This window comes from Bombina bombina, chromosome 7, assembly GCF_027579735.1.
Source record: "Bombina bombina isolate aBomBom1 chromosome 7, aBomBom1.pri, whole genome shotgun sequence".
In the NCBI taxonomy this organism is placed as follows: Eukaryota; Metazoa; Chordata; class Amphibia; order Anura; family Bombinatoridae; genus Bombina; species Bombina bombina.
Window position 1 is genome coordinate 553,373,484 of NC_069505.1, and position 13,378 is coordinate 553,386,861.

General features: G+C 37.6%; 1 protein-coding gene across 1 annotated transcript in view; it reads right to left on the bottom strand.

Annotated features, from left to right (window-relative positions):
• SYNGAP1 (synaptic Ras GTPase activating protein 1) overlaps positions 1-6,967 on the bottom strand; it is a 620,999-nt gene extending 614,032 nt beyond the window's left edge. Inside the window, exon 1 of the mRNA XM_053721876.1 lies at positions 6,851-6,967. Within this exon, the coding sequence (XP_053577851.1) occupies positions 6,851-6,955 (105 nt within the window). The 5' untranslated portion in view covers positions 6,956-6,967. The remainder of the gene's footprint in view (positions 1-6,850) is intronic.
• Positions 6,968-13,378: the final 6,411 nt, after the last annotated feature.

Below are 13,378 nucleotides of genomic sequence, written 5' to 3' on the forward strand. Positions count from 1 at the left end.
GCAGAACTTACCTCTCTCGTTATCTGGACGTATAGCAGCGTACAAGATGATTTTGCTGCCTAAAATACTTTACGTCCTTCAGAATATCCCTTTGCTATTAAATAAAAAGGATATCAATATATTTAATACACAATTGAGGTTGTTCTTATGGCAGGAAAGGAAACCCAGAATTTCATTAACGAAACTTTTTTTACCAACAGATGCTGGAGGCCTGGCCCTACCTGATTTAAGAGCATATAACTATGCTTTTCTGACACGCATCATAGCAGATTGGTTATATGACCATAACTACGTAACAAATAATGATCTGGAGCTGAGTATTTTGCACCCTCTCTCACCCGAGGCGCTTATTCATATGGATCCTTCAGAGATTCCATCTCAAATTAAAAGACTTAAAACAATTTATAGCTTAGTTCTGGCTTGGAGAAAGGTCTGTAAGTTGTTAGGCATAGAACACCGTGTATCAAGATTCTTACCATTTCTAGGGAATCCACAATTCCAGGCTGGCATGCCATCTGCAATTTTCTTAAAATGGCACAATCTAGGGCTTGGTAAAGCTTTTCAGTTGCTTGATCTTGAAAAATGTTGTATCAAATCTTTTGATGTGCTTAGGTTAGAATTTAATCTCCCACATAGAGATTTCTTTGCCTATCTTCAGGCCAGACACTACGTTACGAAGTTAGTTAATGACTATGGCTGGGACTGGTCCCTGGGGCAATTTGAAAAGTGGCTAATATTTGTCAAGAATGGAGCCTTGTCTATCTCACCATGCTACACGACTCTGGTATCGGATAGAGGTACAATCAATTTGGATAAAATTGTTGTTAAATGGGCTACACTATTGTCTAAGGAAATAGATTCTAACTTACCGCATTGCTCAATTCAGGAGGTGGCTCGGACAACCTTATCGGCTACATGGAGAGAATCTCATGTGAAGCTGCTTCATATGACATATTTTACACCAGAAAAGGGTATTAGATGTGGGAAAATGAATTTTAGTATTTGTCCGAAGTGTTCGCTTTTTTCCGCGGACCTTCTGCACATGTTATGGACCTGCCCAAAGATCAGGAATGTCTGGCTCAAAGTTCAATATTGGCTTCGTAAAATTTTAAAGCTCTCCTCACTAAAGTTGCTAGATATAAATATAGTCTTTCTTTTTCCTAAGCTAGAGGACAAGCAATATAATACTAAACTGATCAATATAGCTATACTGGCGGTCAGATATCTTATTTTCAAAAAATGGAAAATGAGTGCGGTCCCTAGTATTTCAGAAATTAAGAACTGCTTAAAGAAGCAATGTATTCTTGAACAACATAATCTTAGGATTAATAATCATAAGGATATCACCAGGTTCTTCTCCAAATGGTCAGCATTTATTAAAACATTCCCTACTACGGAAATTGATTGTTTGATATATCCTCTACGTGACTCTGAATTGGTTTTGTTGGGGAGGTGGTAGGGGGGGCCTTTTTTTTTTTTTTTTTTTTTTTTTTTTTTTTTTGTTGTCTTGTTTGTCTGTGGTTTGTGGTTACCATTGTCTTGTCATGGTTGGAATTGTTGTTTTTGTTTTGTTTTGTTTTGCTTTGTTTTGCTCTGTTTTGTTTTGTTTCGTTTTGTGGTTTCTGTGATGCTTGTCAGTTTGTGGAAAAAAACAATTATAAAATCCAACAAGGTATAGATTGCAGATATAGCATAGCTTTTTCTACATTTCGGCTGTTCTTTAGTTTTGATTAGATATCTGGTATAATTCTAGAAATTTGTAACTAGAAGTTAGAGCCGAAAATTTGTTTCTATGAAAATGGTTTGTACACTGTTTTGCTTTATTGTATTCTGCTATATCTCCTTGTTTTTCCGTATTGTTATTTTGCCAGATTATTTTGTTGGATATAAATAAAGAAATTTAAAAAAAAAAAATTCTATGTTCTATCTGAATCATAAAATAAAACTTTGGGGTTTACTATGTCTTTAAGGACTGGGAATTTCAGAGAGAAATTTGCCCAAAAGCACTTTTGCTATCATTCCATTTAAACAGAAATTGATCTAGGCCCATTTTGGTATATTTAATGCCACCATTTCACCGCCAAATGCGATCAAATAAAAAAAATCATTAACTTTTTTTTACAAACAAAAGTATTTACAAACAGCTTGTGCAATCATGACACAAATAGTTGTAAAAGCTTCTCTGGGATCCCCTTTGTTCAGAAATAGCAGACATATATGGTTTTGCCATTGCTTTTTTATAATTAGAAGGCTGCTAATTGCAGCTGTCCACCACACTTGTAAGGTCAATTTCAGCTGTAGTGTAGAGATTACCCTCTCACCTAACACTTCCCACCCCATAATCCCTAGCTGACCCCTCTCAAACAGCTCTCTTCTCTTCCTCACCCCACCCCCCCTTCCCCACCCCCGTATCACAATTATCTTAGGTACTATCAGACAGTCTACCAGTATGCAGTTTAGGGACATTTTTTTTTAATATGTATATTTAAAAAAAATTCTGTAGTTTAGAGAACCCTCCTCACCCACCCACCTGTCTGCCAGTACATAATTTATATGTTTTTTATTATTTATATTTAAACAATCTGTAGTGGAGAGATCTTCATTCACTTGGTGTTATTTGTTGAAAAGTAAGGAAGTATGCAGTACTAAATGGCTACAGTTTTGCTAGAATGCTATACATCTACAAAAGCACTAGATGGCAGCACTTTGTCGTGCCATGTATTTAGTACTCCAGACATGTGCACGCTGCCTATCTAAATATCTCTTTAACAAAGAATAACATGACAACGAAGGAGAATTTGACAATAGTAAATTGGAAACTTTTCTTTAAAAAAAATGTTTTGCCTGAATTACAAAATAATTTTTTTGGTATCATGTCCCTTTAAATGGGTAAGCTAACAAGAATATATCATTGCTCTATGTATCAGAACGACATATTTTCTGTAAAACAGCTGGATATATGTTTTTATTAATTACGTGTGTGAAGCACGGAAATTAGATTATACAAACCTGTCTCCCCTGGCACCTAGTACCGCGCGCATTTTCTTGCATGAACAGCTACCAGGTTTTACAAACATACATGTGAACAAATATACATTTCAGGCTGCTGTGCACACAGACACGTTGATTCTGCAACAGATGGTTGCTATTCATATTGTCATTATTTCTTAAAAAAATGCATGAAGACATATTAACTGCTCTATTGATTTAATTCATTTTGCTTTCTGATATAATGTCAAGCTGTTTCTCCTTTTTCATTTTAACATTTTTCTGTTTCACAATATTAAAAAGACATAAAACTGCAATCGGAAAATACTCTCACCTAGATTACGAGTTTTGCGTTACGTTTTTAATGCTGAAAAAATAAAAAAAACATAATGCAGCCATTACGAGTATAGCTATACCGCAAGCATTTTAGTCTATAACGCAACGTCCATCCTGCACAAAAAGTTTTTGCGTGGGATTTCCATAGCGCCGGTATTACAGGTTGTGCGGTGAGGCTAAAATGCTTGCGTTACAGTCTATACTGACACGATTCGTTTAGCTGAGGCCAGTAGTTATGAGTTTTGCACAACACAAAACTCATAACTAAAATGTTACAAAGTACACTAACATCCATAAACTACCTATTAACCCCTAAACCGAGGCCCTCCCTCATCGCAAACACTAAATTAAATTGATTAACTTCTAATCTGCAGCTCCCAACATCGCCCCCACTACTAAGTTATTAAACCCTATTCCGCCGCTCCTCCACATCGCCACCACTATAATAAACTTATTAAACCCTATTCCTCTGCACCCCAACATCGCCAACACTATAATAAAGATATTAGCCCCTATTCCGCCGCTCCCCGACATTGCCACCACTAAATAAAGTTATTGGAATAGGGGTTAATAACTTTATTATAGTGGCGGCGATGTCGGGGAGCGACGGAATAGGGGTTAATAACTTTTATTAGTAGAGGCGATGTCGGGAGCGGCAGATTAGGGGTTAATACATTTTTCGGTGTCGGGGCAGCAGATTAGGGGTGTTTAGACTTGGGGTTTATGTTAGGGTGTTAGGTTTAAAAGTAACTTTTTTTTTCCCCATAGACATCAATGGGGTTGCGTTACGGCGATCGCCATTCCGCGCTTCTGGTGTTCAGGTGCACGCTTTTGTCTATGGGGAAAGCGTGCACGAGCACGTATTCTCAGCCATTGGATTTTGTGCGGTATGGAGCTCATCCCCACCATATTGCACACACAAGGCGACTTTTTAAAATCTTGTAATGGCAGCGCCATGGAGGGTGAAATAACGCAACGTTTGTTGCGTTCGTTTCGCACCCTCTATAGCGCAAAACTTGTAATCTTGGTGTCTGTGTCTAAAGGGGCAGTGTAGTCAAAAATATATTTTCAAGATTCAGATGAGGAATGTCATTTTAAGCAACTTTTTAATTTACTTTTATCATCAAATTTGCTTTCTTCTCTTTGTATTCTTTGTTGAAAGCTAAACCAAGGTAGCCTCATTGGAGCATTGTTTTATTTATTTACCTTTAAATTTAAAGGATCAATATGTTTGCTTTGTTGCTTCTTAAAAAAAAACTAAATTTTAATCTATTAGAGTTTTGTTTTTTCTTTTAACCCCTTCCTGCCGGGACTCATAGGGACCGAATTGTCAAGTTCCGTATGAAGCTTGATGCCATTTGTTTCCGGCGAGCCTGAATGCTAAAGACCGCTGCTCCATAACCTGTCCGCCTGCTCTGAAGCCACGGACAGAAATCAACCCCAACAAATACGATCGGGTTAATTGACACCCCCTGCTAGCGGCCGATTGACTGCGAATCTGCAGGGGGCGGCATTGCACCAGCATTTCACAAGAACTGCTGGTGCAATGATAAATGACGACAGCGTATGACGACAGCGTATGCTGTCGGCATTTAACGATGTGCAGCGGACATGATACGCTACATCGTATCATGTCCGCTCGCACTATGTTAAATATACCCCAGAGTTCTGTTGTAAACAAATGAGTAGAAATTGAAATCATGCAATCGTGTTATTTCAATGATGGGATCAGGTCAGGGGGGAGTGTCTATAATGCTAGGCATCCCCCCCCCCCCCAGCCCGTGATCCCATATAGGAAGCGGCTAAGGTTTCAGGACAGAAACAAATTCAGGACGTTCCATGTTGTTCTAACAGCACTAAAGTCCAGCACAGTTAGGACGGCATAGAACATCCTAACAGCGGGAAGGGGTTAATAGATGCTCCTCTGCTGAGAATACATTTTTTTTTATTCTTATGGAATCGTCTCAGAGCCAACCAATAGAGTTATGAGAGTCCTTGTCAGACAGAGTGAGCAATGTGCCCATAGGAATAAGTTGTATAGAATGCTTTTCCTGTTACTTTCAATATCTATTTACATAGCTTTATCTTAGTCATTTTTATGCCAAAAATATTTGTAAAATGTTTAAAGTAGTGATAGAAATGTATTTCCTATAATTCACATTTAGGGGTAGATTTATCATACCCCGGACAGACATGATTCGCTATAGCCATGCAACGCTAAATACCGTCAGCATACACTGTCGGCATTTAAAATTGCACACGCATTTCTGGTGAAATCGGCCGCTAGCAGAGGGTGTCAATCATCCGATCGTATCTGATCGGGATGATTGCTGTCCGTCACCTCAGAGGCGGTGGATGAGTTTAGGAGCAGCGATCTTACGACCAATGCTTCTTAACTTACGTTTCCAGCGAGCAGGAAACTTTGGGAGTAGATTGCAGCATCCGCTGCTTGATAAATCTACCCCTTATTCTCTAATTCATAACATTATTCTTATCTAATAGATAGATGATAAATAGATATAGATATAAACCAATATATAGAAAGATAGGTAGATACATGATAGATACATATAGACAAATATATTAGATAGACCAATATATTAGATGATAGTTAGATATAGACCAATATATTAGATAGATAGACTGATATATTAGATACAAGGAAAGATATAGACAATACCTTAGGCGTAACTAGAACTCACTGGGCCCCAGGGCAAAAGTCTGCAGCTCATTTGCACAGGACCCCTTTCAAAGTATAGCTAATGAACAATATATATAAATATATATACATATAGATATATACATACTCAAACAAATGCACACACACACATATGTATACACACACAGACATGCACGCACAAATACACAAAGACATGCACAAACACATAGCCAAGAGAGATTTGATGCACAGCCAAGCAAACACCCCTAACAAACACTACAGCACTAAGAAAAACACTTACCACAACAATCTGCTTAATTTCTGTGCAGAGCTTTATTTTTCCAGGTTCTTCTTCAGTCACCACAAGTTTAGCCTCTAACGGTGAGTACAAAAACTGCAGCCTGTAAATAAGCTGCTCTGAAATCTAATTCTGCTTGAGCAGCAAAGGGCCCCCTAAAAATATGGGCCCGGTATCAGTGGAGTCCTGTGTAGTTACGCCCCTGGACAAAACATATTAGATAGTAGCTATGCATATTTTCATATTTGCAGCTGGATTTATTTGTACAATAGTGTAGCACACAAAGATCTGCGCGTTGAACTATTCCGCAAATAAATCTGGCTCCGAAAAGAGCCAAATGCGCTGCATGCGGACATACTTGGCATTCATTTATACAAATGAACACTAAATATAAAAACGTCTATTACTTAAATAGATACATTAGAGATAGATGAGATATAGATATAAAGTTATAGACCAATATATTAAATAGATATATAGCTATGTATAGACCAACAAATTAGATAGAGATATTTACATACATATAGACCAATATATTAGATAGACAGAGGAATAAACATTACACAAACCTCGTCCTCATCAAGCATAAGAAGCTGGTTTCCAGAAATAACGCAGTAGCGCGGATTCCAGGCTGGGCGGTCGTACGGAGAGGTGACGTAGGGCATCCGATGCATGGGAGGTCCTCGCGCATCTGTAAAAAGTGATTTCAGCAAATGTTACTTTACAATAATGGAGATTGTTCGTCATTGTAAAATGTAGAGATTGTCATTTTCTGGCTAAATCACAGTACTTTATAATTCTCTTTAGCATTATTTAAGTCATTGTTTTATGAGAGAGCGAAATACGGGTAGATAAGAATTGTAGGCCACGTATTTGTACAACCAGCAATATGCCAATTACTAGTAACAAAAAGTAAATAAAGTCAAACAGAATATTATAGGTTCATGGAAATCAATATAAGACTTTTGTGATTCAGACAAAGCATGTGATTTTAAAGGGACATGATACCCAAATGTTGAAGCACTTGAAAGTGATGCAGCATAGCTGTAAAAAGCTGACTAGAAAATATCACCTGAGAATCTCTATGTAAAAGGAAGATATTTACCTCTAATTTCCTAAGTATTCACACCCCACTATAAAGAGTCTTTAAGCAGCCAATCAGGATGCTAGTCCTAGGACTTGCTAGGGAGTGTGCATATAGCATGTGCAGGCATAGTCATGTTATTTTCCTATTCAGTTTAAAGGGACACTAAACCCAAATTATTTATTTCATGATTCAGATAGAGCATGCAATTTTAAGCGACTTTCTAATTTACTCCTAGTATCAATTTTTCTTCATTCTCTTGCTATCTTTATTCGAAAAGCAAGAATGTAAGCTAAGGCGTCGGCCCATTTTTTAGACTAACACACTATCAGTGTTGGAATACAAACATCTGTTTAACTTTTGCCAAAATTTGCACACTAAAAATATTTGCAAAAAAAGTATCTGCATTGCTTATCATATGTATTTTTCATCTTTGTACTAGTAAATCATTTTAGTGACATATTAACATTTATTTTGATACCCCTCTTATATAACGTATTTTAGATATATTAGATACCATTTTAGAGGTTTCTCTCAAGTGATGTGGCCACATCCCAATCTTTTGATGAAATCGGTTTTAGAAAGTTTTAAGTGTTGACATTGGATTGATTTATTATTTTGTGACTCTTAGAGATTAAACAAATAAATATTTTTTATCTGCTTAAAATATCAGATTATCCTTCTTTTTATTTGGATGAATTACTCTAACCATCAGGTATTTTTTAATCATATATCTATTGTTTATTTATACACTCATCCCATAGCGCCACTCTATCCCTATTTGCATACACTATTTGCATACACAGAGTTGACATAGAGTTTTAAGAAATTAGTTTGATTAACCACCCCCCTTTTTTTTTACCTATCTTTCTTTTTTACATAGAGATGCTCAGGTGATATTTTCTTGTCAGCTTTTTACAGTTATGCTGCATAACTTTCAAGTGTTTAAACATTTGTGTATTATGGCCCTTTAAGTCACTTTAAAATGAATTCTTTGATTATTAAATGTACTTTGTTCTCTTGCTAACTACATAGCAGCAATGCAATACTGGGATAGCTGGTAATTGAAGGCTACAAACAGATGTTGCTCTGTAGCTGACTTTAATTGTGTGTCTATTCCTTTTGCAGGGGTTATTTATTCCCTTTTAAGTTATACTTCATATTAAAAAAATAAATACATAAAGGAAATACTATTTTACTTGTATGGCAAAAGCACTCTTGGGAACAAAAATACATTTTTGTTGCTTTGACAAATGATTTAGAATATGATTGTTTTTTTTTATAATTTACCATAAAATATTTTGGGCCATATTATAAGTGAAGCAGTATTTAACGATTACTAACTCTATTATTATTATTATCGGTTATTTGTAGAGCGCCAACAGATTCCGCAGCGCTAGAAGTTGCCTTTTTGCACTGTTGGGTAGCGCTAATATTACAATTTGAAAGGAAACCGTTTTCATTTGTGTACTAACCCAATGCACATAAAAAGACAAACTTAGAATATCACATGTGATAACGTATTCTTCCATAGAAGTCAATGGAAACACCCTACTCGCGGTCAAACCCGATTGCATATTCTCTGCGCTAACTCAACATGAAAATAAGAATATTTCACATTCAAATGTTCTTTACATAGCAGAATATGTTCTATTTATTCATAAATACATATTTCTAAATATATCTGATGGTGTTTTGGTACAATATCTATCTATCTATCTATCTATCTATCTATCTATCTATCTATATATAATTATATATAGGTATAGATGTATATAGATATATAAAGGAATATCTATTTAAAAATACATAGAACATATTATTCTATGTGCAGAACATTGGAATGTGAAATATTTACAGTAAATACACAGTATGACACTTTATTAAATAATTTGAATATTGCATAAATATGCTTTTACATAATTTCATCTACTTGACTGCAAAGGGCTCCAATACATTTATATATATATATATATATATATATATATATATATATATATATACATACTGTATGTATTCATGTGTGTATATGTCCTGTAAATACATGTATACACATATACATTTGTACACATATATAGACAGATACTGTATATATATATATTCTAGTCCTAAAGCCCGTGTACACGGGCCAAAATCCCCATCCACTTGGATCACACTCATGCCCGCTCCCGTCCCACCCCACGATTGTGTTTATTTTCAAATTGTAATACAAGCAATAAATTTGATGCACGCAAACAGCCGCAATAAACCTCTTTTCACTTGCATGTAACTGTTAACACGCCACTTGTAATCTGGCCCTCTATGCGGAATAAACTTGGCATAATGCTTTAATAATTTATTTTGCCTATTTGTACTGTAATTGTGTTTTTTCCAATTCCTCCACCAAGTGCATCCTGAAAACTTAAAGGGACATAATACTCATAAGCTAAATCACTTGAAAGTGATGCATTATAACCGTAAGAACCTGCAGAGGAAATATCACCTGAACATCTCTGTCACGGATACCGGGCTGCAGGGGTTAAACTCCTACCCCCCATCTCTTGTTTCTCAGCGGTTTTGGGCTCCTCATAGCTTTGATTTCTCTTTGTTTTCATCTGTCAACCTGATCTTGAAAGAGCTGGTCTCTGACCAACCTATCCCTTTCCGGCCGGGCTCCTGGAAATACCCACCGGCCGCCGCATCCAGCACCCTCCGGGCACCTTTACCTCCGGCCGGCTCAGAGGCCCCTTGTCCCAGAGCTCCGCTCTCTTGGGGATTGGAACCCCTTGGGGAGGGCATGAGATGGGCCAGTTGCCGGAGGTGAGCTTTAGTGAGAATCAGGGTTTCCGAGCCCTATTCAGCAGACCGCCCTTCCGCTGGCCAGCCCCTTGGAACCGCAGGCCAGCCGCATCAGCTCGGATCCCCAGTTTCCTTTAACCCAGGTCGCTCCAATGGTCTGTTGTCACAGAGCTCTGCTCTTTTGGGAAATAGTTCCCCATGGGAAGGCCAAGAGACAGGGTGATTGCCGGAAGGGAGCCCCCTTGGGAACTGGGGGTCCCTGACCTCCTCACTCCAACCCCCCTTTTCCAGTATCCTTTGCGGTGTATGTTTGGTAGCCCATAACTTTCGAGCCACGCTATGGATCAAGGTGCTTTTTGAAAGATAACAGCTCGAGACACGGGGCTTTCCAACGACACCCTGGAAGTGCCACCTCTCCCTCGGGATCACCCCGAAGGCACCATCTATATACCGCTGGATACTGGGGGTCCTTGAGCATTATGGCGGCGCCAGCCTGTCTGTGAGGGATTGATAAGGCTCTTATCAAGATCAGTTTTTGTATAAATGTCATGTGTTTTTACCAATAAAAGGTATTTCGTGTTTTCACCTGAATGCTAGTCTGTCTAGTTATTTGGGTGGGCTCTGCTAGAATCACTTTCTCCGCTACATAGCAGCAGGTTCCAGGCAATGGGAGGATCCATTGGCGAAGCTACCCAGTCGTCGTAGCCAGAATCCGCCACAATCTCTATGTAAAAAAGGAAGATATTTACCTCAAAATGTATTCAGCTCAAAATGGTAAGTAATCTGTGAACAGTTATACTTCAGATACAGTCCAGCTGCATGTTGGGGGAAAAAACAACCGATCAGCTTAATCAGTGATGAGGTCATGCTTTGCTTTACTGTAAACTCATGAGATTTCCCTGAAATCTTGTGAGATTGCATAGTAAACTTACTTAAACTGAGGAGGGATATAACATGACTGTGCCTGCACATACCAGATGCGCTCTCCCCTGCAAGTCCTGGGACTAGCATCCTGATTAGCTGCTTAAAATCCCTTTACAATGGGATGTGGCTACTGAGGAAATTTAAAGGTAAAATATCTTCCTTCTTTATATAGAAATTTTCAGGTGATAATTATCTAGTTAGCTTTTTACAGCTATGCTGCATTACTTTCAATTGCTTCAACATTTGGGTATTATGTCCCTTTAAGCATGCTGCAGTTTGCTTAACCCTGCAACAAGTGCACAAGCTGATTTAGATCTGGCAAAGTCAATTGGCTAATCCTGGTGGTTCTAAAGGGGTGTATCCCTGTCATTTTGTTGACAACAATCACAAAGTTTTGCTAATCCAGAGCAGACCAAGTATACATCCCTTTAGAACATCATGATTGGCCAGCTAGCCCAAGAACAGGGTATATTGATCACCCCGAACAAGGGAGCATCTGGGTGATTTATCTCCCCACATCTAAGGTGGCAGAGAGGCTAAAGGAGCAGTTTCTTCTTCTAAAATGAGCGAGCCTGCACCGCAAAGCCTCAAAAATTGCAAATGCAACTTGATACATCTTCCCATATTTGAACCTGCAAAAGGTTAATTAAAGGGACATTATACATTAGATTTTTCTTTGCATAAATGTTTTGTAGCTGATGCATTAATATAGCCCATCTGGAAATATTTTTGTAACAATGTATAGTTTTCCTAACCAAGCCCCACAGTGTCAGATGTATACTGATGTCTGTAGATTCCTGCTGGCTCCTGGTTATGTTCTCTATATTTTCATATGCAAGGAAGGGGAGCGGGGGGGAGTGTCTTCTCTTCTTGTTTTCCCAGCCCCTTTCATTGGTTGTCCCAGCCTAACCGCATCAAATGTGCTAAACTTTATAGTAGTGTCTATTACATGCAGCTATATGAAAATTGGTGTATACTGTCCCTTTGATGTTGTCATTTAGAAAATATCAATGTAATCAAATTAAAATATCACGATAATAGAATCAGCAATACTGAATCATCATATTTCCATAGTGAAATTCTAAACATCACTCAAGCTTATCATCATTTGTTATCAAATAAACAAGTTCACGCTTATCTTTAAGGATTAGTGTTCCTCACACTTTCATCACTGCCCTTTTCACATCACATTATCATCACAGACATCATTCTCAAATCTTTATTGTCACCAATAATAAAAATTATTCTCATGGTAATCACTATTTGTTAAGCATTCTTTGTCCGCACTGTTTGCTATGAAATGTTGCTATTGTGGTTCCTCTGCTGTGTTTTTCCCAGTACCTAATTAGACAGAAAACCAACGATAGGCAGCACCACCAATTTCATAAGTAAAGCTCTTGTTTATTTCTTTTACATCAGGAGCAGGTACAAAAAACAACTCCGTTTTGGGCTATTAACCCTTAATCATGTCTGTGGTACAATACTATTCACCCCCTTAAATACCTATACACAGGTGTCTAGCTCCTCCCCTCTCATTATGACATCCTTTCTCTAACAAATTAAAGGGGCATAGTCCCCTATTTTAACATTTACAAAGAAAACATTACACCACTAAAAAATATATACAGAAAAATGAAAGCAGTCTGAATAATCTTTACAAAAATTGATTAAGATCGTATTCCCTATTTATCCCCTTTGGGGTTAATGCATCAAGTTTGTGAATCCGTAACCTCTCCCTCTTTTTTAATAGGGATTCCCTATTTTGTCCCCTTCTAGGAGGCGGTTCCCAGTCAATAATCTGGAACCTTAACTGAGCAATAGAATGGCCAGCCTCCAAAAAATGACAGGCTACTGGTGCTTCCATAATTTTTCTTTTTATGCTAGACTTGTGTTGTACTATCCTTTCACGTGCTTTTTGGGTCGTTTCCCCAATGTACATTTTAGCACACAGACACTTTATACGTTTTTTTTATTTATAACCAACCGGTAATGCTATAATACAGAGTGTGTCTATTTCACACCACGCAGGGTGTTTTGAAAAGACTCATAATAACAAGAAGCTAAAGTTAAAAAAATAAAAAAGTAAAATTACAGAAAAAAATAAACAAAGCTATCCAAAATAAAAAAAATAAACCTAAACTAATACCCCTATAAAAATAAAAAAATCCCCCCCAAAATAAAAACACCCCCTAATCTAATACTAAACTACCAATAGCCCTTAAAAGGCCTTTTGTAGGGCATTGCCCTAAGTTAAACAGCTCTTTTACTTACAAAAATTACCAATTACCCCCTAACAGTAATACTGCGTCGG